Raw genomic sequence first — 24,244 nt, 5'->3', positions numbered from 1 at the left:
TTATTTTAGTTATTTATTTTTGGTTGTGTTGGGTCTTCGTTGCTGCATGCAGGCTTCCTCTAGTTGCGGCGAGCGGAGGCTACTCTTCGTAGCGGTGTGCAGGCTTCTCATTGTGGTGGCTTCTCTTGTTGTGGAGCATGGGCTCTAGGTGCGAGGGCTTCAGTAGTTGTGTCACATGGGCTCAGTAGTTGTGGCTCGAGGGCTCTAGAGCGCAGGCTCAGTAGTTGTGGTGCACGGGCTTAGTTGCTCCGTGGCATGTGGGATCTTCCTGGACCAGGGCTCGAACCCGTGTCCCCTGCATTGGCAGGTGGATACTTAACCACTGCGCCACCAGGGAAGCCCAAGGGTTCTGTTCTAAATGCCACTGACTGGAATAGAATAAATCAGAGTGCATTCAGACAACATGGCTACGCAGTGCTTGTGTGTGTGTGTGTCTGTATCTGTCTGTGTGTGTGTGTCTGTGTGTATGCATGTGTGTCCTGGCTCATGATGCAAGATGCTGAAAGGGTCCCACGCTCACACTGTCTGGGATGTACACATACAAACACACATACATATGCAGGGACACACTTGCCCGTCTCCCTGCTCACATCCAGGCCCGGGCTGCACACGAGCTCCGGCTCCCCCAGAGGCAGCTATGTGTGTCTCCGCGTGTGCCCAGACACACTTTCCTCTAAGCTGGGCAACAAGGAAACTCTCCCATGATCCTCCTCCACCCTGTCCCTTGTCCTCCCCTTCCTTTCCCCCCTTCCCCCTCTTCCTCCACGTGGTCCTCCCTTCTCCTCTTTTTCCCTCCTCCTTCTTGCCTCCCTCCTTCTCCCTGCCCTCCTCCCTGCTTCCCCTCCCAACTGGCCATGTCCCTTCTAAGCCCTTGCTGAGAGGTAAGCCCAGGACTTCCTCTCAGTGCAGCGTCTGGACCAGGGGAAGCCCCCTCCGTGCGACTGCATCTCCTAAGGCGGAAATGAGGACAAGGGGTCTGGCTTTAGTGTAAGACAGTCAACCTCAGGCCAGACTTGACTACCCTGTTCATGGGGTCACCCCATGGATCTGCACCGCCTCCCTCAATTTCTCCCCCAGAGAGAGTGGCTCACTTGACAGGAGGGGCTGGAAACTTCCAGAGACTCCCTGCTGTTCTTGACCAGTCTCCCCTTTAAGTGCCCAGACCTGTCCAAAGGGGCCAGCAACCCGTGCTCCTGTGCCCCATGTCCTCCTGAGATCTTGCGGGGGCGAGGTGAGGGCAGCAGGGTGCTAGGCAGTCCATGGGGAGAGGTTATTTGGATGGAGCTGGCCTTGGCCACAAACCAGGTCTCCGTGGGTGTGGAGTGCTGGGGTTTGGGGATTGGGTAGCAGGAAGGGGAGTCCTGTGTCCCAGATTGAGGCATATCAAAGGCCAGAGAATCTAATCAGCAGGGCCTGGATAAGGAGCAGGAACTGAGTCTGTTCCAAAAGTCCCAAACCAAACACTGATAATGGATCCAGGAAGCGCCGTCACCTCTCCCATCCCACGGCCCCTAAGTGGGCCTCAGACAGACACGGTTATGGTCCCAGGACTGTGGAGCCAGAGCTGGCTCCAGCCCAGATCCCAGCCCATCTAGTTTGGGTTTTGGAGAGGTGGGCCCGCGAGTGGCAGCGTGGAGCCTGCCTGGCCTTTCCCTCTGCTCAGGGATCCTTGTGTGGGACACCTGGGGCAAAGAGGGGGCCAGGAATTCAGGACAGGGAGCTGGGGACAGGCAACCTCGGGCAGGTACCGGCAGCCACCCCAACTCTCCCCCACATCCTGGCATCTGGAGGGCTTGGCTCCGCATGGCCACTGTACAGGGAAAGCCAAAACCTCAGGGGCTCCTCACGCACCCAGCAGGGATGGAGGAGAGAAAGGATCCGGAGGCCTGGACACTCCCCAAAGCCACCCCTATTGCATTCCTGGCTGAACATCCCCTTTTCCAGGTTCTGAGCATGTTTGGAAGGGGTCTGGCTGACCGTGGCCCAGCTTCCTGCCAAGTCCAGGCATACTCCCCACCCCCGGCCCAGATTGTAGGAAGCTGCGACCATGATCCAGAGACTTCAGGAGGATTTCTGGGGGTCTCACCTTTGTCCCTTTGAAGGATAAGGTGTCACCACTGCTCAGTGCTGGCTCCGGCCTCTAGTGGCTTGTCCTCCGGGCTCTGTCTGCCTACATGGGCCACCCTCTGTGTGCTGAGATCCCCCAGGCCTGCTCTGGACAGGAGAGCCCCCTCCCACCTGCATCGTTGCAGCCTCACCTCCCAAAGTCCTGGGGGCGGGGTGGGAGCTCAGCCTCCAGCTCTCCCCTGGTCGCAGGTCTGGCAAAGAAAAGACACAGAATCAGCGGTGCGGGAGCAGCAAGGTGGACCTCTGCAAGGCCTGGCCTGACCCCGGGGGCGCACACAGTGGAGCCCTCAGCTCTGAGTCACGGTGTCTGAGGACCCAACTTCTTAGCCTCTGGCCCCAGTGATGGGTCACTGTATCAAGGGGCGTTCTCGCAGGCCTCCCACTGAAATCTGTCCCTCCTCCCCCCCACATTCCTTTTCCATTCAGTGAAAGGCATCCCTCCCTGTAGGGCCTGGATAAGGAGCAGGTCCCAAACCTCAGAGACCTCCTTTCCCACACCTCGCCCCCTATCATTTCCCTTGTCCCATTGGGTCTACCTCAAAATATATCCCATATCTGTCCTCTTCTCTCCTTTCCCACTGCCACCAGTGGGCTCCAAGCCACTGTCATTTCTCCCCTAGATTACGGCAGTAGCCTCCTTTCAGGTCTCCCCACTTCGGCCCTTTCTACACGCCTCCCCTCCCCCCACCTCCACACCGCAGCCAGAGCCATCCTATTAGACCTCAAGTCAGTCTCTGCTCCCAACCCTCCAATAGCTAATCCAGTCGCCTCCCCTGGCCCATAGAACCCTGCGTGTCCTAGATCCGCCCCCTGATCCTTCCCCCTCCATCACCCCTCTCCAGGTGCACAGGCTTCCTTGGACCCTGTCACTTTTCCTGAGCCCCACAGGGCCTTCGTACTTGCTGTTCCCTTTGTCTGGATCTTCCTTCCCTTAGCTGTTCACTCAGCCTTCTTCAGGCCTCTGCCCCACTGTCACCTCCCCAGCGAGGTCTTCTCTGACATGTGGCCCATTCCTTCCACTCAATCACATTGTCCCTTCTGCAGTTTCTTCAAAGTTATGTCTTTGTTAATCGTCTCACCCTTAGTAGAATGTAAGTTCATGAGGGCAGGGCCTTATTTGTCCTTATGGCTGCCGTGTCCCCACCCACCTCCATGCCTGGCATATAACAGGCACTCAATAACTATCTGTTGAGTGAGTGGACAGGTGAATGCCCACACCTGGTCTGGTCGGAGCCCCACAGCTGCCCCCTCCAATCACATGTGGACACACGGCCTGCTGTTCCAAAGCCCGTCAAGTGCAGTCACCTCCGCCTCCTCCTTCCCTCACCATCTAGCTCCCGCCCCAGCCGCTCCTCTCCTCCCAGCCCCACGCCTCCAGCTTAATTGCTGGGGCCCACACTTCCAATTCCTTCCCCAAATCCTCCCCACCCTTCATGGTCCCCTTTTGGCCAGCTTCCCCACATCACTGGCTGTTGCTATGACAACCATAGCAGAGCAAAACTTGGGCTCTGTGTCAAGCGCCCACTGAGCGCTTTACGTGTATTTTCTTATCTACCACACAACAACATTGGGAGATAGGTGTTATTAGTTTCCCTTAATAAATGAGGAAGCAGGTTCAGAGAGGTTGAGTGATCTGTCTGAGGTCACACAGATTTCAAATGGCAGAGGCATGTGGTCTGTAATCCTGTCTTGTGTGAGCCTCGCTTCTCCAACTAGACAGTGAGATCTGGGGAGGTGGGGCTTTGTCAGGACTCAGCGCCCATGACCCAGATTTTGAAACTTGGACCCACTATGTCTAACGATGGCTTGGGAAATCAAGGTCACTATACTTGCATGACCATGCATGGGGTACCCCACCCCAACCCTGATATAGCAATACATTGATAGATTCCCCAGGCCTTTTCATCCCAAGAGGAAAGGAGCTCAAAAGGAGAGATCTTGGCCAGCACCAGCCCATCTGGGCCAGAGAGGCAAGGTGCCTCAAAGAACACCTGGAAACTTCCCCACTCCCACTCAGCCCGATGCCCGCTACCCCTCCTTCCATGGCCACTCCCATCTCCCTGCAAGCCCTCCTCAGACACAGCTGCCCTACTCTCCCCAGCCCAGGCAGCACACAGTCAAGATTAGAGGTTTCATGGCTTTTACATTCCTCTTCCCCAGAGCCAGAGTCCCCAGTCCCCCATCTCCTCACCCCCAAGTCTTGTCCCAGCCACACTCTTTCTGGGATCTTCTCACCCAGAGGGGAACCGTGCCAGGCTAAAGGAGGGGCAGGTGGAGGGAGGTGACGGGCCCCCCAAGGGGCCAGGCCTCCCCAGCTAAAAGAGCTGACCAGAAGGAGAAAAGACAGCTGAGGAAAGACCCCCGTTAATTAGCAGGCACCAGGTGGGGTTAAGGTGCTTCCTCCCCGCCCCACGCACTGCTCATTAGCTCGGTCATTATATTAATACTCCCTTAAGAATGAGCATAATGACAGAGCACAGCTGGAGCACAAGTGATACTCCCACTCGCCTGACTTCCCCAGCCCCAGTCCACAGGCAGCCACAGGGTCCCTGAGGCAGGAATGTCCATCCCCAGAGAGGCCAAGAGAGGGGTCCACATGGTGAGCAAGGTAAGTGGTAGCAAGGCTCCCTATCAACCATGAGCAGGCAGAGTGAAGCTTCCAGAAGAGCTAGGCTGAGAACCCCACATGGCGCAGCGAGTCCTTGTGACCCACCAACCACAGAGAACTCCCTCCCAGCCCCATTTCTGTCTTCCTGTCACTTCCAGGTTCACCGCGAGGGCTGGTGCCTCTAGATTCCAGGACAGACCCAGACGAACAACAAGAAATGTCAGCTGAATGGATGGAGGGTTCAGACATTGATTTAACAAACCAAGAACTCCAACATCAGGTAGCCGCTGGGGGGCGAGGAACGCTGCAGATGTTTATGTGGAAAGTCCTAGTGGCATGCCAGATCTAAGGTCCCAAGAGCAAGAAGGACCAGTGAAGTGAGTGCTATCTCAGGCAGAAGCATAACGTCTAGAGCGCAGGTCATGCTGGGAAGACATTCTCTTATTTGATCCTCACAATTTCTTTTTTATTTTTGGCCGCAACGTGTGGCTTGTGGGATCTTAGTTCCCTGACCGGGGATTGAACCCACGGCCTTGGCCGTGAAAGCGCGGAGTCCCAACCACTGGACCGCCAGGGAATTCCCTGATCCTCACAATTTCAAGACGGAGGAACTGTTATTGCTCCTGTGTCACAGATGAAGAAACTGAAGCATGAAGAGGTCAAGTTGTTAGCAAGCGGTAATGCTAAGTTTCAAAGTTCAGCTCCCTTAGCAGAGAGACAGCGGTGTGTGGGTCCATGAGCAGAATTAGGACCCACTGAGGGAAAGTTTTAGGGGCATCCTAAGACCCAAGTGGAGGGAGTACTTGTGAGGTTGTGAGCTCCCTGTCTGGGGAGTGTGTGAGCAGACACCTGACCAGCATCTCTAGGAATCCTGTTGAAGGGATCCCCGTATGGGTCCCAGCTTAGCTGACCTACAAGATTCCATCCTGGACTCTGTGATTCCGTAGACACAGAGCCCTGAGGGGTCCACACAGGCCCTCTCACCCCTGCCTCAGCCTCCCATGGCCTTTCTGGGGTCTCGGGGGGTCCCTCATTATAAACCCTCCTCCACCTGTATGACTCCCCTTGAAAGTATTGTCAGAGAACCCGCCAGAGCTCAGGGCCTCTCGTGGGGCTGAGATGCCTGGAGGAGAAGGCAGCGGGGGCAGCGAGGTCAGGCCCCCTCCGGCACACCCACCTACAAAGTGGGAGCCATTCCAAGGCATCGAAAGGGTCCGTGGGTGGGCACTGGGCAAGGCCCTGGCTTGGCATTCAAAGAGATTCCTGAGTGGGAACACTGGGGAATGTGGCCCTTGCTGACACCTGGCCCACTTCTGTCCAGGGCAGCACCCAACACGCTCGCTCTCCCCACAGCCCACCTGAGGGAACTAAGCCCCTTGAGGCCAGGCTGGGAGAAGTGCCTGGGAAAGACACGACTGGCAGGCAGCCCCAGCTCAAGCCACTAATTCACTCCACCTCGTGACCTGCTTCCTCCTCTGCACTGTGGTGATAACAATCCAGCCCAGCGAGCAGAAAGAGATAAATGGTCCGTGAGGCCCCGTGGAAAGCCACCATGTTTATCCCCTTGTAAACTGCTATTATTACCCAGGGGTGGGCTCCGGGAGGGCCCCTCCTGGGCTGACCTGAAATGTCACTCCTGGACAGGATGCTGGCTCCTGTCCTTTCCTGAGGGCCGCCCAGGGGCTGGGTAGGGCCTGATTCTAACTAAGAGAACTGAGCAGTCAGCAAACATTCACCATGTTGGTGGGGATCATTGGACGATGATGGTGATGGAAACAGATTCTGTCCGCACACCACGCCCTGATGTTGGCAGGGCAGGCTCAGACACAGGAGGCTCGGTCGCCCTCCTGGGCATCACTCCCACCCGCCCCTTCCCGCCAGGAAAGCCGTCTGCTCATACCCTACCCGCTCCACCAGAGGAAAATTCCTAGAGTAGACCTTGTGGGTCAGAGGCAGTGACCTGGGGAGGGGACGGGGAAGGTTGGCGGCCACACTGGGCTGGAAGCCAATTCCTGGAACGTGTCCTGGACCCCCACCCAATGCCCCACAAATATGCAGGCTGAAGCGATTACAGCTTGCTCTGGGGGAACCGCCAGGCTCTGACCAAGACCTGGCAACCCCTGAGAGTGCGGCGGAACTGCTCTTCCTTGAGCTGTTCAGCGAAGGAGCAGCAGCGAGCCTGAGGTCAGCCTCAGGGACTGAAGAGTTGTGATGACCAGTGGTTTTTTCCGGGGGAGCAGCTGGGTTAAGACAGCTTGCCCACGTCGGTCTGCTTTCTAAAGTGGTACCACGTTCATCATCTCATTGGCTACTTCTCACAATTAGCTCCGTGTTTTCTAGGGGCAAAAGCCGAGGCCTATTTGGGGTGACCGAATGCTCAAGAGAGCAGAGATAATAGCCAAGTCAGCAGCAGAACCCGGCCTCTTGACTCAAGCCAAGCTCCTGACTCCCCCATGACAGGGTCCACGAATAAGGACGGTCCTGAGCACACCCATGAGTCACTAGCCTAGCCAGGGGCCCTCGGCCTGGTCCTGGCACGACCATGCCTGCCCCCCGTCTTGGTCATGCTGTTTGGGGAGTCCATTGCTCCTGACCGTGGAGGCCAAAAGGAGGAGCAGGGGTAGCGTGGGAGGATGTGGAGAAAGCAGAATTGAGCTGCCTGTCTGGGTGAGCTGCAGAGAGGGGACAGTACTGCCCTACCGCAGTGTGGGGAAAAGTGCATGAATCCAGCCTGCCGCAGGTGATTCCTCTGGTCCAGAGATCAAAAGCATGTAAAGGAGAGAAGGGTTTGGTGCCAGCTGTACCCTGGGACCCTACTGGGCCCCAGGTGAAGGGCCTCTCACATCCTCTGTAGCCGGTCCTCTTTGCCCATTTCCTGAACAGAGTGACAACCAAGGTCGGGGGGGTCTGGAAGCCGGTTGGTCTAATCCCTGCCCAGGGGAAAGGGCGCTCCCAGAATTGAGGCCCAGGCAGTGGTAAGACAGCAGGAGGAGAAGGGAATTGGGTGGGGTGGGTGGGGTGGGCGGGCCCCACCCTGGCCTGTTTCCTTGGTGTGGAGGACAGGTCTGCTCGCTCCACAGGGCAGGGAGCTGGGGTACAAAAGGTGACCAGAGACAAGAAGGCTTGTCCTACTCCTCACCAGGGCCCTGAGTGCCTCATCGCAGACACTGGATTTCCGGGAGATTAACCGTTCAGGGGTTTGAGACCTGGGGGTCTTGAGGCAGGGAGGCTGGTGGGAGGAGGGAGAGAAAAGAGGCAGCCTCCGGACAGGGAAGGGGAGCTTCCACAACCACAGCCCTGGGTGGGTGATGTGTGCAGCCCCGTACAGACCCCGGGCGCCCAGGCAGGCGTTCAGATGTGGTGGCTCTGTCAGGGGACCACCCCTGCAGTAGGTCAGAGGGGCCCCAAAGAGGCCATTCCCGGGGAGTACTTCTCTGGGAAAGACCCACTTTGTAAGTCAGATTATTCACTTACATATTACACTGTTTTTCCCCTTTTGTTTTTTGCTCTTCCTGGGCTTTTATTAAAGCCCTGTTTAAAGGTTCTAATCTTGACCTTGCCATGTTGACGGTGCCGAAAGAGGATCCAGGGCCCACCTTTGGACCAAGGTGGTACAGGAGAGCAGTTAAGTACCCAATGGGACCCACCTGGGGGCAGAAGGGAGACTCAGTGAGGGATTCCAGAGGTGAATCTGGTGTAGGCCCCCCCCCACCCAATTTCCCCCACACATTGCCAACCTCAGAGAGTCAGGGTTTTATCTCATCAGGGTAGCCTTCCTTACAGCTCCCCTTTCTGCCTCTAGGACTCTAGCTGTCCTGTCACTTTACTTTGACAGAGCAGCTACCCCTGGCAACTTTCAGTCTGGGCCACAGCTTCTCAGAGGAGAAAAAGAAATGGTCATGACTTGTCACAAAAACCACAGTCACCCCAAATTTCCCAGAGTGAAACCCCTACCTCTGTTAGGCCTCCCCGACTCCCACCCCAGCACCATGCCAGGAAAGATTCCCTAAGAATTCGACATCATCCACCAAGTCAGAATTTAAAAATAATTATATTAATAATAAATATGTTAAATTACATTTAAAACAATAAATAGAAAAATAAACTGATAAATAAAATCAACAGGTACAAAATGTTTCCAAATTTCAACCAAAAAAACACACAGACGACAGACGAGACAGATGACATAACGAGAGGGTGCGAAATGCAATCACGGGGCCCTTCACAGTTTACGTCGCGGCTCCCTCCTCACCTGGTCACCCTCTTCTGTCCCCCGACTCGGAGAGGAGACCGGGAGACTCAGTGGCTGATACCTTTGGGGACTCCGGCCAGTGCAGGCCCTTCTGCGAAGCAACCCCAACCCCGGGCGTGCGGGTTCGGAGCACAGGAGCGGGAGGCGGAGGCTGCCAGGCGGGTGGAGGGACGTCCCTACAGAGGCAGGTCGGTGCTGTTGTGCCGGGTTTTCCTGGCTGTGCCGTCGTCGCGGGGCAGAGCCCTCTGCAGGTTGGACATGGCCACGGTCTTTTTGAGGTCAATCACAGCATAGGAGTCTGAGCTGCGGGCAGGGTGCGTGGTGGGCACAGGGGCTCGGGGGGCTGAGGGGTTCTGGGACCCCTTGGGGCGGTCTCCACCCCAGCCCTTCAGCTCCACCTGGATGTAGTTGAGCTGCCTGGGGGGCTCGGGGCCCGGCCGGCGGAAATCAAAGTTGAAGACCCTCGGGGAGCCTCGGTGGCGGCTCAGCGGCACAGGAAAGCTGCCGTGGCTGCGGAGGGCAGCCCGGGTGCTGGTGGGCTTCTGCAGTGGGGTCTCGTCCTCCTCGCCTTCAGGGAAGCCGTTGGAGGAGGGTGTGAGCCCGTCCCTCGAGTCCCCGTCATCCCCGGCCTCCTCCCCCAGCTGCTGGGCCTGGCTCTCCCACACGGGGGGCAGGGAGGGCAGGTTCTCGTAGTGCAGCAGCGCGGCCCGGCGCTGGGCGAGGCCATTCCAGCCCGGCTCCTCCAGGCTCAGTCTCCAGCCTGCCCCCAGCCGCAGCCCCCCACTGACGTTCTCGTAGGTGCACTTGGGCCGGGCTGGGCACTCGGAAGGGCCCTCGTTGTTATTGTCATGGTGGAGCGGGTGATGCAGGCTGGGGCAGAGGCCTTGGCACTTGGTCATGTGCCGCCGAGCCGGGGTGGGGCCCAACACGAACTTCACTTGGCCCGGCTGCAGGAACACCTGCGGGTCCCGCTGTTCGGGGCCCCGGGCCTGCGGGGCAAGGGGCACCCGGCCCTCAGGCAGGGGCTGCAGGCAGTGCCGGCTCCTGCGGCGCTCATCCTCACTGGCTGGCGTGTTGACGTAGGTGTGGGACTGGGGGGAAAGAGTCCAAGGGCAGGAGGGTCCGAGGGCAGAGAGGAAGGAGAGAACAGGGGACAGGGTGAGAGAAGAGAAGCACAGGGAGAAGGAGCTGCAGTCTCCTCCTCTTCCTTGTCCTCCTAGCCTTCCAGGGAAGCTGCCTCCCTTTCTTGGGACAGGAAGGGACTCTATCAACTTTCTTCCCTCTCGCGATCCTCACTGGGAGGAGATGCCATATTTCCCGACGCCCAGCCCCACCCAGACCCACAGGAAGACGCCGGGCAGCCACGTGCTCACCTGCTCATCGGAAGCAATGAGGGCATGGGTGGCCTCCTCCCCAAACGAGGGGTGTTGCAGGCTGCTTGTCGAGGGGCGCCGGGGCACTGAGAATCGCAGACCCTCTCCCGGGCAGCCAGGGAAGCCATTGGAGAAGCTGGAGATGGTGTAGCCTAGAGCTGGGCACACAGGAGACAAGGGGGTCCTTAAACCACCTGGCAACTACCTGCAACCGTGTGTGTGGCATCCTGGGACTCCTCCAAGTGGAGGGGAGACACTCCCAAGGCCCCCAGGGGGTCAGCCCCGCTGAACTGGCAGTCCCCCATTATCTTCACCTTGTATCTGTTCTCCAAACCCTGCCCTTTCCCTCACAGCTCCGCTTGAACCCCACTTCCCCATCACAGCCTTATCTGAAACACTTAAGGCACACCTTGTCGTCACTGGACCGACCCTTCACCTCATTCCAGCTCTGCCACTGAGCTCCAGGGAAGCCCCTTGAAATCAAGGACCGTGTTCCTATTTCTTCTGTCCCCCACAGGCCAGCCGATGGAGTGCCAGACACGGAGCAGGTGCTCAGTGTGATTCAGTGAATGAACAAGCAGAAATTGTGGGAACCTCTCCAGACAGCCGTGGGCAGAGGTGCCTGCATAAGCCGTCAGGAAAGGTATATGCGTATGATCCAGTAGCCAGAAGGAAGGAAGCAAAACAGCTCCAGACTGCCGTTTCCATGGAAACCCAATGTCTTCCTGTCTGTTCCCCGACCATCCATCAATACAAGGCCCTGGACTCCCCAGCCTCCGCTTGAGTCACCTGACTGGCCCAGGCCAGGACTTATCCATCCCTAGGAGTCGTCGGATGATGGATGGCGGTCCTGGAAGCCTGGCTCACCCAGCCATCCCCTCGCCTGCCTGCCTGACTCATGCCTACAAGACTGGTGCTTCCTGGGGCTATGCTCGTGCGTGCATGTGCGTGTGCACTGGGGTGTTGAGGCGGTGGGGGGGGGTCTCCTCACCACTGGGAGGCTGGGGGGCCCGAGGGAGGTCGAGCTCAGCCGGGTGGCTGTTGCGGGTGATGATGACTGGCTCTTCCATCACATTGATGCTGTTGCACTGCATCAGATCCTGGAGGAGATTGAAGATTTCCTCGGCCCGGGAACACTTAAATGCAAATATCCCTGAAGAAGGAGAGGAAGAAATGAGGCTCCTCTGACCCTGTGTCCTAAAGGGAAGGACTAGAGAGGCTGAACAGATGCACAGAGCTCAGGACAAGTCCCTGACCTCCAGTCCCAGGCCTGCAGAGGGGTGGGAGAGGCCCTCACACTGGGCATTCTCCCCAGCACCCTCCAAAGTCTAAGAGCCACAGGAGGAGCTGGCCCCAGGCCCCCGCGGCCCACCCTAACACACTCTATCCATTACCACCATCTTAAGATCTAATACTTCAGCTACATTCCTCCGAGGTTAAATCCTTTTCATAAGGATGTGTGTGCACCAGGGTGAAGGGAAGCGAAGTAAAAAATCAAAGCAGAAGGGACAGTGTCAGATGAGTGACCACTCCACCTCACATGCTGCCCCCATCTTCCTCTGCCTGCCGCCCCTTACTCCCCAGAAAAATGAGCTCCGCCAGGGCACCAGCCCTCAGCTCTGTGCCCAACAGCCTCTAAGCTCTTTGAGGGTGGGAGGGTCTGTCCTCTTCACTGCTTATTCACTGCATACTTAGTCCAGTGCCAGGCCAGAGAGTGACTGTCTACTGTGTATAGGCCCCTGGCCTTATGGAGCTTGAAGTCTGGTGCAGAAAGGAAGGGTGGGCTGACTAGCTAAAGGACAAACATGGCAAGGCAACCATGTGGCTCCTCCATGCAGCCAGCCTTACAGCCCCTCAAACTCTAAGGCAGCAACTCACGGTCCTGGCACAGCAGGACTGGGCTGAGCACACACGACTCCGGGGATCCAAAGATGCTCTTGGGGTGTTGGGCCGGCCTGGGATTCTGCACTCCCCCTGTGTAACAGTGGGACCCAGGACTCAGGGGAAGCCACTTGGGATGTACATGGGCACGTTCCAAACAAAGACAAACTAGGTTGGGGTATGAGGTCTGCAGGAATGGGATTAGAAGAATAGAAAGGAGGGGAAGGAATAGGGCTATTCTTTCCTCATTCTATTCTATTTATTATAGCTCATTCCAAGATATGTCAAGAGCTTAGAAAAGGTTAGGAAAGCCTGGAGTTTTAGAAGAACCCTGTGTCGGGGCCTAGGGAGCTCTTCTGGGATCTCCAGTGTGGATTAATCACCACCGGGAGCAGAGAGGCCCCTTCCTCCCCTCTCTCTGCTCAGCCAGCGTTAAGTGCTTCTGCCTCATGAGTTCCAAAGGTAAGGTGCACAGAGGGGAGGGCTCCCCCAGCCAGTACAACCTCAGAGACACACTGTTGTGTTGGTGGCCTCATCAGAGGAGCTTGCTCATTCCATCCCTGCAGTCACACCTCCACACTGCATTGAACACCATCCCTTGTGGGATTCCTTCTAGCAGAGCTTAGGCCTGTGTCCTCAGAGAAGGCCCAGACCATGTGACCCCTTCAAAGAGCCCCGGCTGGCCCCAGCCTTGACTTCATGGAGCAACCCACCCGTCCCTGACCTCTGGCTGCAGGGAGAAAGGGGAAGAAGGCAGAATACATCACACTGCATCACCCACAAGGGACAGGAGACAAAGATTAACCTCGTGGGGGTTACTCTGTATACCATGGACCTCCCCAAATCTATCATTCCCACGCCACACAGCCCCAAGGCAGCCAGAGCTCTTGCCTGACCTTTCATTATACACAGGAACCAGGGTATATGACTTGGGGCTCAGTTTGTTCCTACTTAGGGGGCAAGAGGGACCCTGAAACTAGAGTAAGAGAGGGAGGAGGAATCGCTTGCTTTCCCAGGTCTGGGAGCACTGGCTCCTTCCCATGGGCTGTGCAACAAATGACCTCACAGAGCCACCCAGGCCGGAGTTGCAATGATCGAAGACAAAAAGCACTGGCCTGGGAGTCCACTTAGTTCTGTGTGCTCTTGGCCACAATCCTTCCCTTCTCTGGGCAACACCTGCCAAGTGGACAGACTTCCCCACTGTCCCTCAAGCTACGACTTCCAGCCCCAATACCTGTCCCAGGCGCACAAGCCCCCATCCCAGCGTGAGGCAGGGGCTGGTACTCACCCTGGCCAGTCTGACACCGGCGGCCACTCTCAAAAGAGAAGAGGTTGGAGTCGTAGCCATAGCGCCGCAGGCAGAGGTAAGGCCAGCGGACAGCCTCGCGCCGATGCAGGTGCAGCACCAGCTCGCTCTGCGTCAGCTCCATCACTCCGGAGCCCAGCTCCACCCCCTCATCATCCACATTCGTCACCTGGCAGGGGCAGGGGACAGAAGGGTTAATGGGTGAGTCCAACAAGTGTGTCCAGGTCCGTGAGCCACTGGGAATGCCACACGATTACCGGGACACGGATGAAGCGGTGCCACTGACCCACTACAGTTCCCTAGGCCTTAGTTTTGTCATTTGGGCAGTGAGGGGAGGGGTGGCTAGTCGACCCCCAAGGTCAGATGGTTAGACGTGCAAAGTTAGATGACCCCAAATGGTCCATGACCCCAAATGGTCCAGATGTTAATGGGAGAAGAGGTTCTATTGTAAGTTCAAAATCTTAAGAGTCAAACCCAAGCAGAACAAATATAAAGGCCTCCACCACCTCCCCAACTGCAGGACCTTGCTGAGGGTTCCCTCTCCTGGTGAGCAGGAGAAACCTGGGCCTCAAGATGCCGAGGTGGGGAGGGGGCGCCCCCTACAGGGAGGTGGAAGGAGCAAGGCGGGGGTGCACACAGGTCCACTGGGCCCGGCCTCAGCTTCCCAAAGCAAACAGCAAACACTAATACTGTGCTTAACATGTGTTAAGCACTGTTTGAAATACTTGACACATGTTAATTCACAAATACAGACTTTTGTTGTTTTCTCCGAAAAGTTATAATGTAAAGTTACAAAGATACACTGACAGGAGTGAACATTCTGAAAGCACAATCTCTGCTACTCTATTGCAGCATTTCTTCATTCTTAGTAATACCAAGAGCCACGAAAAAGGCAGTGGCCTGAGCCCGTTTTCCTTGGTGCTGCTCAGAGGTCCTGAGCTTGCGAAGCCCACAACCTCAGCCAGTCATTTCACCTTCTCTAGGGAGGCTGAACAACTCGACAGCTCGGGCCGAGCCCAGGAGGCCGTGCTGGGAATGTGGGAGAGGAGGGGGCTGTGGGTACCTTGAACTTGCTGGGGTGGTTGTCTGGGACGCTGTCTCTGTTCAGGCAGCTGCAGCAGCTCCCCATGGTGTCAGAGCAGCCGGCCCGCCCTAGGGAAAAACACAAGGGACAGGAAGGTCATCGAGGTCAGCTCCCAAAAGCCCTGCTCTGGGGAACACTGGCCGAACCACCTCGTTTTGATCACCTACTCTGTCTAAGACTCACAGTCCCTCCCTCAAGGAATTCACATTCTCAATCCAGGGCCAGACACACACTGGATAAACATTAATTCAAGTTAGGACGCGTTAAGGATTAATGCTGATGGGGGGATGGAGAGAGCTTCATAGGGGCAACTTTTGCTCTGGACCTTGAGAAGTATGTAGGATTCTGACTGATGTAATGATAGGGAAGGGCAGCCTGGGCAGCAGGAAAAGCATGGTTAAAAGTAGGGACCCAGATGAAGTGACCTGCATCAGGAGTTGGGTGCCAGCCCAGTGCCCTCCTCCAGATTCAGTGAAGAAACTGTAGTTGGGAGTCCCAGACACTTTGGCCTGGACCCTTCTCCTTGTTCCTCCTTTTCCACCTCACTCCTCCCACATCATCCAAATCCTCTCTTTTCTTTCCTCACCACCATCCCAACATCCACCTCAAATTTATCTTTTTGATGTTCTCTTCAAATGAGATGTTACGTTATGGTCAAGAGATACACTCAGAAGACTGAACATTTAAAACAGAGCACTACTTTGATAACCTTGAGTTGGTATTTCTTCATTAAAAAAAGAAACGCTGGGTTTGCTCCCCTTTGTCCAAAGGGGAGAACAGAGGCCTTAATATCTGGATTGTTCCTCAAGGATGATGGCACTCAAATTAGAGGTCACAACAGTTGGGCCTGTGCCTAGGATGGAGGTGATACCACCAGGCTCCAGTGACCTAAGGGAGCAAGCAAACACATGGGCCGATTCCCAACCAGAAGTTATGGGTTTGCAACTTTCTGCAAGAAATGAATCAGCAGGATTAGATATCCTTCTAGAACGCCTGCTGAAAGTGTAAAGCCTTGAACAATGCTGACTTGCACCCTCTACTCCTCTCAACTTGGAAAACTCCAGAAAAGTGGCTCCTATACGCAGCTCTCACCTCACCCAGGCCATCGGGGAGCTGACCATGGGAGGGGCATGGGGAAGGACCCCCACTTTATTCCCCCTGTTCTTGGTGGGGTGTCATGGCAAGCAGTCTGCAGAGAAGTCACCTGGATCTCCCTGGGACACACCTGGGGCTCACCTAGCATAGGAGACAGAGACCACAGGTTAGTGGAAACCTTCCATTCTCACCCCCAATTGTTAATGAAACTGACTTGCCGTCAGTCCATCCCACCTGGATATCTGTTCCAGCCCTAATGGGATAGAAACACCAATGAAGGAAGTGAGATCAAGAGCAAAGGGACCACAAATTCTAAGCCCCAGAGGCCCTGAGAGGGACAGACTCCCCTCGCATCAGTGACTTTGAAGTCTGAGGCAGCCCAGGACATTTTAAGTCACCTCTAGACCCCACCTGAATCCTGTTAAAACCGATACCAAGATCACCACCTTACCTTTGCTGAGAACTTGAACTCTACAGAGAGCTTTCTCAAAAGGACACTAAGACGTATTAGAAAGAGCAATGGCTTAAGATTCAGGGAACCAGTAGTCTTTTTTATTGCTACTAAGTATCTGGGAGAGTCTGCCAAGTAGATTCTCCATCACCACCCCCAACTCCCACCCCAAGGCCTTAGTTTTGAAGGGAAACATCTGTCAACTGTGGAACTTCTAGCTTCAATAACCTTTAGAGGTAAGTTTGTAGGACAAACATAGCTAAATCAACATTTTCCTCTTCTAGGACAAGCTCCTTCAATCTCACACGTGGAAGCTTGATAGATTTTCTGTTCTCCAAACTCTGCAAGGCCTAACAGTTAACATAAATGCTAACCATCAATCACAATTTCAGGAATCTGAGCCCTACGTGGACAAGTCGACAAGCCAGTACCCTGGAGATCCTTGAAATCCCACCCTCCTGCTCTGGAAAAACAATGTCATTTCCCAGGGTCCCTGGTGCTCTGCATCCTTGGACACTTCCCAGGTAAAAGGACCCCTACCCTCTTGGTCTGGCTTACTCTCTGGAAGGGGGCAGCAGGATGAGGAAGGTATGCACAGCCTAAAGGCAGACAGCTGGGTAAATACTGGGGCTTGAGCCACCAACAGGGAGTCTGGGGGTGAAGCCAAGAACTACAGGGTGCAAGATGGGGGAGGGTGCTGCACCTCTTCCTGTCCCCTTCACTTCTCTTTAAGATACCAGGACATATCACGACAGCCCAATGAGGGGGGTTACATCGGGTGGGAGGAGGAGGGGTCGCTGGTCTGAGACAGGTGTGGATTGGGGGTGGGAGTTTGAGGTTATAGGGACTCAAAACGTATGAGAGGGATCAGGGAAATGTGGACAAATTTTTTGGACTTGAGCACGGTGCAAGGAGAATGGGGGGCATGAAGACTCAGAGGAATTTCAGGGCGGTGGAAGCATTTGGGGGCATCCAGGAGAGAATGGTGCTCTGTGAGCGTATCAGGGGAATTTGCAGGAGTGAGGGGTTCTGAGGGCTCCAGGACACATGAAGGTGTGTCCGGGGGTGGGGGTGGGGTGGTTCTGGGGGCTTAGAGACAGATTTAGGTAACAGGCGAATTTCTAGATACCGGGAAGGAATAGGGGAGGTCAGGGCCGCCCGTTGTCTCTGGATCCCCGCCCCCAGGCCCGGGTTTCCACCGCCCGCCCGCCCGCCCGGGGCTTCCTTGGGAGGGAGTGGAGACTGCGGCGCGGCGCGGTGCGGCCTCGGCGGAGCCGCCTCGCCCCCGCCCCGCCGCGCCCCGACTCACATCGCCCCGCGGCCCGGGCGGCGCCGGGCCCCGCTCCCGGGTCCCGCTGCAGCAGCCGCCGCCCGCCCGGAGCTAAGGCCTCCCCGCCCCGTGGCGGCGGGGTCAGAGGTCACCGGTAGCACAGACGAGACGCTGCGGGCGGGCGGACCCGATCGGGGGTGACCGGCGCGCAGCCTAGAAGGTCCCTTTGGAGGACTTTGCAGTAGGGCGCAGGGAGCATGCGCAGACGCCAGAGGGCGCTCAGGGCCAGTGACTGAGAGAGCCTGGCGGGGGCGGGGCGGAGCCTGGGGCGGGGGCGGGGCTAGGGGCGGGGCTGAGGGGGACCAGAGGTAGGACCAAAGGTTTCCACTCCCAGGATCAGAAAATGTACCCGAGCGGCGGGCGGGGCGGGGGAGAAACACGAAAGATTGGGGGAGGAGCCTGAAGGGATGGAAGGAAGAAGGGCAGGACTAGGGACCCCAGAAAGGGGCTGGGGACAAGGGGGAGGGAACTAGGTGGGGGTGGGGACACACAGAGAGGGGCGGGGCTAGGAGACCAGAAGGAAGGTCTGGGGGGACCTAAGGGCTCCGAAAGGCGTTCTGTTCCGCGAGTGCTTGAGGACCCGGCATAACGATGGCTCCCGAGGGTCTGCTCCGCGCCCGCCGGGACGCGGTCCCAGTGCTAAGCCCATGGGCACGGAGGCAGTGGAACCTGCACACTTTCCACCCGAGATCCCTCAAATGCTTTCCTTCAGTCGGCAGCTCTAGGCCCCGCCCCCCGTCCGGCTCTACCAGCCCCAGAGGGGCTGGCAGGGCCCGCGGGGGGCGTGGGAGCGGAAGGCGCGCTCCCGGGGCGGGCAGAGGCGGGTATCGAGACCTGAGAGTGGGAACTGGGTGAAGGGCCTGACGGCAGGGTCTGTCCAGAACTGCCCGGACAACAGCGCGCAGCGAGGGTGAGACCCCGGCGGAGTTCCTTCCCTTCCCCTAAACTCCCAGCAGCCAGACTGGGAACCCCAGGTGACTCGGGAGCCACACCGCTTCCCACTTCGGAGGTGGGCCCCACATGCCCAAGAAAAAACTGGGGATCTGTCGAGAGGGCACTTGGCAGGACCAGACACTTCTCTTCTCCTTCTTCCTCTCACTGTCCCGGGAAACCTTCCATCCCTTACACCCTCCCCCTCCCCCGCCACTTCCCAATCCCTAGACTCTGCCCTTCAGGGCAGGGGTGGGTTGGGAAGGTAGAACTCCTGAGACTGGTTACACCTGCGCGGGGGGCGAGGAGGGGGTTCAGTCTTGTCCCTTTTGTAAGGGGGGAGGGGAATTCTGGAAGGAATCCAGCACGTAAGTGGGGTCCAGTGCTAAGTGGACGTGGAGTTATGCCTGGGGGGATGAGGGTGAAGGGTGAAGACTGATTTCTGAGTGTTGTTCCTGTGTGGGATGACTTCATGCAAACTAGAACTAATCTGGAAGAGGGGTGCAAGTTTCCTCTGGGGACCCAGATACCCTGCTTCGATGCCCACCCCCTCCCCCAAGCATCTCTTGCCTCCTGGAGCCCCAGGGGAAGTGGCTACTCCTGGCCCTGGGTGTGAACAGCCCATCCTGGCTGCCTTCCACAGGAAACCTGATCTGAGGGACAGAACAGGAAGGAAGCAGATGGGTGTGGAGCCAGGAAGCAGGGAAGGGTGGCACAGGGCGGGGCTCCGGGCTGGGAAACACTATAATTGTCACAGTCCAAACCCTGTTCCCAGCCCCAAAGCTGGGTCTTATAGAGGCCAGGGATTTGGTGATGCCCTCCTGTGCCCAGCTGCCGTTAGAATCCAGCCCAGCTCTCAAAGGCAACCTCCTCCTCTAAAGCTTCCCTTAGCCTTCTAATGTGACCTCAGGCAAGTTTAACCTGTTTGTTTCAACCGTAAAATGGGATAATAGAAACTACCTCACAGGATTGTTGTGAAGATGGACTATATTATGTAACATGCTGGAAAAGTCCCTGGCACAGGGTAAACATTCTAGAAAAGTTTACTCTGTTTTTTTTTCTTCCTAGGGTGCTGTGTATATCTGCCCAGAACCCTGGCCCCATCCTGCCTGGTTTCATCTGTGCCTTACCCAGTAGACTATGAGCTCCTTGAGGGCAGGGCCCATCCCTTTTCTACTTCAGTAGTCACCTCCTATCCCCAAGATACTGTGGCCATACCAGGGCTTGCCCAGAGGAGGGCTGAAGAGATGCACTTAGAATTATCCAATGAAGTTGCCACTAGAGATAGAAGATAGAAGCACAGGATTTTATCTGTCCTGGGGGAGCTGATAGACTAGATGAGGAGCTGAGAGAGACACAGGGAGCAAAGAGAAACATTAGGTGCTAAATCTTGGGGCACCCACTGTACTTATTTCTGGAGCTCAGGGAAAGGAGAGTTGGTATAGGCTGGATAGGCTGAGAAGGGCCTCCCGGTTAAGTGCTCCTTTCACCCAGCCCAAGCCTACAGTGGGAGAAGCAGGGAGAGGTGAGGAAGTAGGTTCACTGGGTGCTGCTGAGTGCACAGTGAGAAGTGGTGGGAGCTATGGCAGGGGAGGTGGGGAACAAGGGGCCAGTCTACCCAAAGGCTCACCAGAAAGGCAAAATGCCCTCTCCTTCCACTATGGGCCTCCTGCTTCCTCCATCCCAATCTTGGGAGACCCCCGAGTTTGAGCTTCAGAAACTCTGGAGCTGAAAGGTTTGGCCTCAAGCTCTGGCTCTGCCATTTACTAGCTGTGTGACCTTGGGCAGACCATGTACGCCTTCCAAGCCTCAACTGGGCCATCTGTAAAATGGTGATAAGAATACCACCTGATTCACATAGCTGTTGGGAGGACTGAAGGAGATAACGCCCAGAAAGCATTTAGCCTGCCTAGCACACTGTCGTGGCCCAATAAATGGGAGGCGTCTTGTTTTCTGTGCAGACTTTGCCACCAATGTCACTGCTGAACTCTGGCTCGCCCCACCGAGGGGAGAGGCTGACCCCTCCGGAGCCAAATCCACCAGTCAACTCAGACAGCAACCCAGGTCACGTGCCAGAGGAGGACCCTGAGGAAACCTCTGCTCAGGTGGTAGGGGTCCTGCCCTTCCCTCTGAGACCAACATCCCCTCCATCCTTTGGACCTCTTCCCATTTCCACCAAGTGGGAGGTAGTTAGCCTTTGTGCCCAACTTCTTGCAGCCCTTTCTCTTTGCAGGAATCCCTGTCCCTACAGCCCTCTCAGGACACAGGGGTTCAACTTCTTTAAGCTTATCCACATGAATACATGAATACTCTCCTAGGGGGTCTGTGTTGTCAAAGCAGAACCTAGGGACTTTGCCCCTAAGGAGTGAAAGGGGTGATTTCAAGCATAAGAAGGAAGCTGTTTTGCAGTGTGCCCCCCCTGACCTGCCTCAATCAGACCATAAACATGGGAGTGGATCAGTTGTCCTTGTGATCTTGAAGGTGGATCCTCCAAATGGAGGGGGGTGCTTGGATGTTGTTCCAGATTGGTGAAGAGGTGGCAATGAAGAGGGAAGGAAACAAGGGGAAGGAAGGAAAAGCGGAGCTCTGCTTCTCTCCTTTTGCTGCGTTTCCTCAGGATCCTGAAGTCCTGAGCTTGGGGAACCCTGGCCTGGACATCAACCAAGCCCCCAGCTGGCCTGGACTGCGGACCCTCCTGCAGCAGCTCCCTCCGCAGGACAGCGATGTGGGTCTCCCTTTCCCCAGCTTTCCTCTCTCTTGCCTCCCTTTCTTTACTTACCGTGGGAAGAAGTTTGGTCCAAAAGGCAGGGGACACGCATTTAAGGCCTAGCTTTGCCACTAATTGGGGGAAGTCATCCCCCACCCCCAGCCTGAGCTTTCACAACTACATAATGGGTGCAGTAACATCTGCGCTGCCCACCACAATGCTTAGTTGAAGAGCAAATGAGAAAATGGACATGACCAGCTTTTGAAACTGATAATGGAATGTACAAATGTAGAGAGTATGGTGGTTAAGCATTTATTGAGGGCCTCTGTGTGTCCAGTCTAAAGGCTTCCAGTTCAGCTGGGGAGGCGAGGCAGGAGAATATGGAGTAAATAGGGAAAATACAGTGGGAAGTGATATTAAGCTACAGCTCATTGGGAGCCAGGATCTAAATATATGGAGATGGGCTAAGTACTGTAGGGCTGTCAGGACCTGAGTGATCACCATTCCTGGGGTGGGGGGAGTGAGACGGAGGTGGACTTATGCCAGTTCTTTCCCTCCTTCCCTCTCCTCAGTACCCTTCTGTGCTGTTATCTCCTGCACCTCCCTGAGGTTTCACAACCTTCCTTTGACCCAGCAGCTAAACCTCCCCTCTCCAGTCAAACTTCAACCTTGCCTGCTGGGGCTCTCCCGGTCACAGTGGACCTCTGTTTCTGCAGGAGCGCTATTGCCTGGCCCCTGGGGAGGAGGAGCTGGCTGAGCTGCGGCTCTTCTGTGCCCAGCGGAGGCGGGAGGCCCTGGGACAGGGGGTGGCCCGCCTAGTACCTCCCAAGCTTGAAGAATGCACCTGTGAAAAGGTATGTAGCACCCTCCCCCCAATATTCCCCTTCCTCCTCTTTGCCCTCTCACTTCTTCAGAAGGGGCTGGCTTCTGGGACTCTGGAGGGGGAAAAGGGGTTTGGGGATTGACAGTTTGGCAAAGCTTAGGAAAAACGGAAACCAAATTTAGGGGTTCTTCGTGGAGCCTGCAGTGGAGGTGGGCTTGCCAGAATATGGGGAGAACAGTTAGGTTGAGGCTGGGATGGAAGAGCCAGGAGAGAAGGTAGGAGGGTGGTGTGGCCTCTGACCAGCGCAGCACCCGCACCCCGCAGTGCAGGGAGCGGCTGAGGCCAGGGGAGTACGGAGTGTTCACAGCTCGGGCAGGAGAGCAGCGCTGCTGGCACCGGGCTTGCTTTGCCTGCCAGGCCTGTGGCCAGGCCCTGATAAACCTCATCTACTTCTACCACGATGGGCGTCTCTACTGCGGCCGTCATCACGCAGAGCTGCTGCGGCCGCGCTGCCCGGCTTGTGACCAGGTACAGCCTCGAGGGGAGGGGCTGGAGGGGGTCTGCCCAGGGTCCAACGCGGCAGATGCAACGGGACACCTCTTCCAGTAGCACGGAGTGGGGAACAGAGAACTAGGAACCAGCCTGGGAACTTTGTATTCCCTTTGCTCTGACTTGAGCTCTGGGCACCTGGGACTCGTTGCCTTTGTGCCCTCCCTCACCGCAAGCAGAGTCTCCCAAATTTTCTTGGACTGAGAGGATTTCTCCAGAGCGGGAACTCTTAGACAGACGTTCATCTCAGTACGTCGGGTGCCCAGTGCTGGGCCTGCTCCTGCGAGGAACTCCCTCAATGTCCGCACAAGAGGCTGCACGGAACCCTGGGTGGGGCGTCCAGGAGACCCAGGTCGCACTTCTTCAGGCTGTGCCACCTGCTAGCTGGGGGATCCTGGCTAAGCCAATCAGCCCTCCCCGCATCCGAGAGTGGTTGAGTAGATCAAATGGGAATGTCTGTAGACGTGCTTTAGCGTCAACTGGGTATAAGGCGTGGTTACTGGATGAATGAATGAGTGAATGAATGAATGAGCCGTTCCCCTCTCCCTCTCCCAGCTGATCTTCTCCCGCCGCTGCACCGAGGCCGAGGGACGGCGCTGGCACGAGAACCACTTCTGCTGCCAGGACTGCGCCGGGCCCTTGGGCGGGGGACGTTATGCCCTGCTGGGCGGCGGCCCCTGCTGCCCCAGCTGCTTTGAGAGACGCTATTCGGATGCCGGCTCGAGTCCGGCCCCGACAGTGGAAGGCAGGGCGTCCCCGGGTAAGGGAGGAGAAGGTGCAGATCAAAGGGGAAGGGGGCAGCGGCTTGGGCTGGGCTGAGGGGGGGTTCTCCCGGGCTGGGACCCTCGTCCCGGTCCCACGCCGTCCCGCCCCTCCAGCAGCGCCCCCGTCCCCCCCACCGCACCCCCAGACCCGAGCCTCGGGGCCCGCAGCTCTCACCGCGCGTCCCTGGCCGGAGCGCTCCGAGGGCCTCCAGAACCCACCCCGCGCCGCGGTTGAGGCTGCGGCGCGGGACTCGCTCCTGGGCTGGGGCCGCGGCCGCCCTCTGCTGGGCGGAGGCGGGGAGGGGCGAGGAGCCGGGAGAGGACTCACCGCGGCGGCGCGCAAGGCCCGGAGGCGGGGCGGGAGGCTGGGCCCCGACTGGGACTGGCTTCTGGCGGCCGCCCCGCCCGGATCTGGGAGAGGGAGACTCGCGGCTCTGAGATGGGCGTTTCTGACCCGGCCCGGAACAGGGGAGGCGGAGATCGGCGGATTTGAAGATGGGCACCGCGCCCCGCGGAATGCCGCGATCATCTCCCGGGCAGCCCTTCTCGCTACTGCTGCCAGCTCCAGTCTGGAAACCCACAGGGGGATGCTTGGCTTCAGCCCGGAGCAGGAGTGTAGAGCTGGGGACCAGGAGGAGACACCCAAAGGGCAAGAGCAGGGATGCCCAGAGACTCCCCTTGATCCCAAGGAGGACGCTTCCTGCCCCACCTGCTCCTCTTCCTCTGAGTCGGAACCCGAAGGCTTTTTCTTAGGCCAGCGCCTTCCCCGGCCCTGGGAGACCCCCGGCAATCTCCGAGCTGGGGACAGCGACACCTCCAGGAAGCATTGCACCATTTGCTAGTGGCGCGGCCCGGAGAAAGGGTGGCTGGGGAGGTAATCTGTACGGTGAGAGAGCAAAACTCTCCTCCCCCTATAAAAATCCTAGACTGAACACCATCAGGGCCCATGGCTGGGAGAGGCGGC

General features: G+C 57.1%; 2 protein-coding genes across 11 annotated transcripts; one reads left to right on the top strand and one right to left on the bottom strand.

Moving 5' to 3' along the window:
* Positions 1–8,767: 8,767 nt before the first annotated feature.
* FRS3 (fibroblast growth factor receptor substrate 3) lies at positions 8,768–23,569 on the bottom strand. 3 transcript variants are annotated; one of them, XM_067752981.1, is made up of 7 exons: positions 23,456–23,569; positions 15,724–15,867; positions 14,611–14,699; positions 13,530–13,716; positions 11,352–11,513; positions 10,361–10,518; positions 8,768–10,078 (listed from the first exon to the last, which is right to left on the bottom strand). In XM_067752981.1, the coding sequence occupies exons 3-7, from the start codon at positions 14,674–14,676 to the stop codon at positions 9,164–9,166; spliced, it is 1,488 nt and encodes a 495-aa protein (XP_067609082.1). In that variant the 5' UTR covers positions 14,677–14,699; positions 15,724–15,867; positions 23,456–23,569; the 3' UTR covers positions 8,768–9,163. The 3 variants fall into 3 exon arrangements, with proteins under 3 accessions (XP_067609082.1, XP_067609081.1, XP_067609083.1); XM_067752980.1 differs by lacking the exon at positions 23,456–23,569 and adding an exon at positions 17,487–17,684; XM_067752982.1 differs by lacking the exons at positions 15,724–15,867; positions 23,456–23,569 and adding an exon at positions 17,487–17,684.
* PRICKLE4 (prickle planar cell polarity protein 4) lies at positions 18,050–24,127 on the top strand. Of its 8 annotated transcripts, none has more exons than XM_067752987.1 (8): positions 18,050–18,417; positions 19,506–19,817; positions 20,399–20,545; positions 21,055–21,162; positions 21,861–21,998; positions 22,292–22,495; positions 23,072–23,276; positions 23,749–24,127. In XM_067752987.1, exons 3-8 carry the CDS (start codon positions 20,411–20,413, stop codon positions 24,120–24,122), a joined length of 1,164 nt encoding a protein of 387 aa, XP_067609088.1. In that variant the 5' UTR covers positions 18,050–18,417; positions 19,506–19,817; positions 20,399–20,410; the 3' UTR covers positions 24,123–24,127. The 8 variants fall into 8 exon arrangements, with proteins under 8 accessions (XP_067609088.1, XP_067609086.1, XP_067609091.1 ...); XM_067752986.1 differs by having other exon boundaries at positions 18,051–18,417; positions 19,506–19,962; XM_067752985.1 differs by having other exon boundaries at positions 19,506–20,542.
* Positions 24,128–24,244: the final 117 nt, after the last annotated feature.

This window comes from Pseudorca crassidens, chromosome 10 (genome assembly GCF_039906515.1).
Source record: "Pseudorca crassidens isolate mPseCra1 chromosome 10, mPseCra1.hap1, whole genome shotgun sequence".
In the NCBI taxonomy this organism is placed as follows: domain Eukaryota; kingdom Metazoa; phylum Chordata; class Mammalia; order Artiodactyla; family Delphinidae; genus Pseudorca; species Pseudorca crassidens.
This window is presented reverse-complemented; position numbering and strand designations above follow the sequence as displayed.

What these genes read in the sequence shown, in the direction of transcription:
- FRS3 (XM_067752981.1), bottom strand. Translation starts at nt 14,676, where the DNA reads ATGGGGAGCTGCTGCAGCTGCCTGAACAGAGACAGCGTCCCAGACAAC. An exon ending in CCGGTGTCAGACTGGCCAGG is followed by an intron (nt 11,514 to 13,529) that starts GTGAGTACCAGC and finishes CTCCTTCTTCAG; the next exon opens with GGATATTTGCATTTAAGTGT. An exon ending in TCATTGCTTCCGATGAGCAG is followed by an intron (nt 10,079 to 10,360) that starts GTGAGCACGTGG and finishes CTTTCCCCCCAG; the next exon opens with TCCCACACCTACGTCAACAC.
- PRICKLE4 (XM_067752984.1), top strand. Translation starts at nt 20,372, where the DNA reads ATGGGAGGCGTCTTGTTTTCTGTGCAGACTTTGCCACCAATGTCACTG. An exon ending in AGGAAACCTCTGCTCAGGTG is followed by an intron (nt 20,546 to 21,054) that starts GTAGGGGTCCTG and finishes GCGTTTCCTCAG; the next exon opens with GATCCTGAAGTCCTGAGCTT. An exon ending in GCTGCCCGGCTTGTGACCAG is followed by an intron (nt 22,496 to 23,071) that starts GTACAGCCTCGA and finishes TCCCTCTCCCAG; the next exon opens with CTGATCTTCTCCCGCCGCTG.